This window comes from Benincasa hispida, chromosome 8, assembly GCF_027475165.1.
Source record: "Benincasa hispida cultivar pf3 chromosome 8, pf3_genome.v1.1, whole genome shotgun sequence".
NCBI classification, from domain to species: Eukaryota; Viridiplantae; Streptophyta; class Magnoliopsida; order Cucurbitales; family Cucurbitaceae; genus Benincasa; species Benincasa hispida.
The window spans coordinates 63,655,152-63,658,096 of record NC_143485.1 but is presented as its reverse complement, the minus strand read 5'-3'; the positions used below and the strand labels follow the sequence as shown (position 1 = coordinate 63,658,096).

The following is a 2,945-nucleotide window of genomic DNA, read 5'->3' as shown; positions in this document are numbered from 1 at the left end:
ATTATTCTAGTTAGAGATTAGAAACATACCTCGTCCTCACTATTGGTAACTATTGGTTCTTTGTTTACTTATTTTTTTCTCCAAGTAATTACAACAAACTTCAGTTGTTCACTGACTCTCATTCTTCCTTCAATTTTCTATTTTTTCATAACTTTTATCCTTCTTCGAATGCATTTCAATGGTTGATTATTTTTAAACTTATTATTTAAATGACGTGGATAAACAAGTAAGATTGTGTTTCTTCCTAAGAATTATAGGGAAATATGTGTTGAACAAAGATTTATTCGATTTGCCTAAATATTACAAATAAAATATTATTTTAAAACACATTGTTTTATTAAGAAAACAATTAGGTAAATATTGGATTATTTGAAGATCTCTATATATTATATTCAAAGATTTATGCCAACACTTACTTCTTACTTTGAATGTATGGAACATTGTATAGAATAGATTACAGTGCATGAAGGGAAAGGAAGATTGTGTAAGGGTTTAAGCTTCTTTACCTTTGAGAAAGGCTACGAGAGTGTTGAGTTTGTGGAAGTGTTTAGATATAAGTGAGGCTAGTAAGGTCGAAGTCAATCGTTGATAGAATCGCTGGACGGATGAACGACTACGCCAAACGAATGCAAGGCAATGTGAACTGTATGCCTATGTTAGACGAACTAAAGCTAACATGAACAACTACTATTGGACGACCCCAAGGTAACATGAACGACTACGTGAATTGCTACACCAGAACGCAAGTACACCATACGGGAGGCTATGGCTACAGCAGACACATGGCTGAAATTTATCTTGTCGTTTTCTTTACCTAAGTGAGGTTTGTAAAAACCCTATTTTTTTATTTGAAAGATTGGTTTTATTTTTTGATTATTTATTTTAATTCATTCCTTGTTTAATGTGATGATAATTAATTGTAAGTGTGATAAGACATTTGTCAATGCATTGTGCGTGAAATTTATTTGATTAGAGTGTATTTATTGTTTTTGAAATGGTTTTGAAACCATCTAATTTTTTTAAATAATATTATTTTAATAATTATTAACAAAAATAGGGTTGGATGGATAATATTGACAAAAATAGGTCTTTTAATCGTGTACTTGGTACACGATTACGTTTAAATCGTGTACCAGGTACACGAGTACCTGTGATCTGGCATGCGCAGATTGCCAATGTGGCAGTCACGCAACATTGACTGAGGTAATCGTGTACCCCGGTACACGATTGCCTCAAGTCGTGTATCGGGTACACGACTTAGTGGTCCCTTAAACGCCGCAGCTCATTCTTCTTCCTCCATTCGAAAGTGTTTTCTCTTTTCTTCCTCCCCATTACCGTCGTAGCCTCTTGTTGCTGACGTAGCCTTTTTTCTTTTTCTATCCGACCATGAGCTTTTTCTCTTGTTGCTGTCGTCGTGAGACGATCTACCACCCGCTATCTCCAATCTTTGTCATCATCCACCTCAGGTAAAGTTTTTTCTTTAATTTTTCCCAATATATGTATTTGTTTATAAAAATAAGGATTAAGTTCGAAAATGAAGATTGCTTTATATATATATAATTTTGTTTGCATTTGGGCTTAATTAAATGTGTAGTTTATGGATCCATGATTTAAATGTATAATCTTTAGATAACAGACGTACTTGTCCACAACGTACATTAGGTGCTTTCTCTTCGGGTGATTAAAATTTTTATGTAATTGTATCTTTTATGTACTTGTATTTTTCATATAATTGTATCTTTTATGTACTTGTATTTTTCATGTAATTGTATATTTTATGTACTTGTATTATTTTATGTAATTGTATCTTTTATATACTTTTATTTTTTATGTAATAAATTTATTTTATCTAATTCGTTATTAGGAAATAAATTTTGTTATGTGATGGATTTTGTTATGTAATGTAATTTGAACTTCTTATGTAATGGAGTCTGGTCCTTCTAATCTTGTAAAACTATATCAACAAAATATGTATCATTCGCAATCGATATGGGACAGTTCTGCTAACATAGTTTTGAGTTGTCGGAGAAGGGAGGCATCTCCACAACATACTATCCCATTTGATCAACGTATTATTTCCTACGTTGAACATGCAGGTTTTCTTGGGGTTGCACAGATCGGATTTATTCAACTTGATTGGCACGTCATTACTGCTTTAGTTAAGCGTTGGAGACCAGAAACCCATACATTTTACCTGCCTTGTCGGGAATATACAATTACGTTGCAGGACGTTGTCATCCAATTTGGGTTACGAGTGGATGGAGAACTATTGACAGGTTCATTACAATATGATTGGAAAAATGTTTGTGACGAGCTCTTAAGCATTCTACCAGATGATCTAAAAGGCTCAAGATTGAGTATCCTGTGGTTGGTGTCCCAGTTTCCAGAATTACCTCCCGATACCGACGACATTGGCGTACGTAAGTATGCACGAGCATACATTATGCAGCTTATTGGAGGATTTTTGTTCACTGACAAGTCAAACACTCTAGTACATCTCATGTTTCTTCTGCTATTGTCTGATTTCGAGCATGTTAGTATGTACTTGTAGGGTGGTGCCTGTCTTGCATGGCTTTATAGAGAACTTTGTCGGGCTACCGATTCACAAGCGTTGGAAATAGTAGGACCGACTGATCCTACTACAGGTATGGGCTTATGATAGATTTCCAATTATGGCACCACAAGTCCAGTTATAGGCCCCAGGTCATCGTCTACTTAGTGCCAGGTATTATTTCATTTATATATTTATTTCATTATCATTTTATGTAAGAATATAAATTAATTGTATTTTTTTATATATAATTTTAGATTAAGTAGTGTATTAGCTGCCCCTGAACAGCCAGCAAATATGTTGCGAGTATACCGAAAAATATTCGACCGATTGATGCACAATTAGGTAACAAACATATATATAAATGAATATTTAAAACATTTTGGATGTATAA

At 33.8% G+C, this 2,945-nt stretch overlaps 1 protein-coding gene across 1 annotated transcript; it reads left to right on the top strand.

The window, feature by feature from the left end:
- Nucleotides 1-1,924: 1,924 nt before the first annotated feature.
- On the top strand, nt 1,925-2,659 carry LOC150034776 (serine/threonine-protein phosphatase 7 long form homolog). Its single transcript, XM_090316843.1, has 2 exons — nt 1,925-2,416; nt 2,552-2,659. The coding sequence occupies exons 1-2, from the start codon at nt 1,925-1,927 to the stop codon at nt 2,657-2,659; spliced, it is 600 nt and encodes a 199-aa protein (XP_090172969.1).
- Nucleotides 2,660-2,945: the final 286 nt, after the last annotated feature.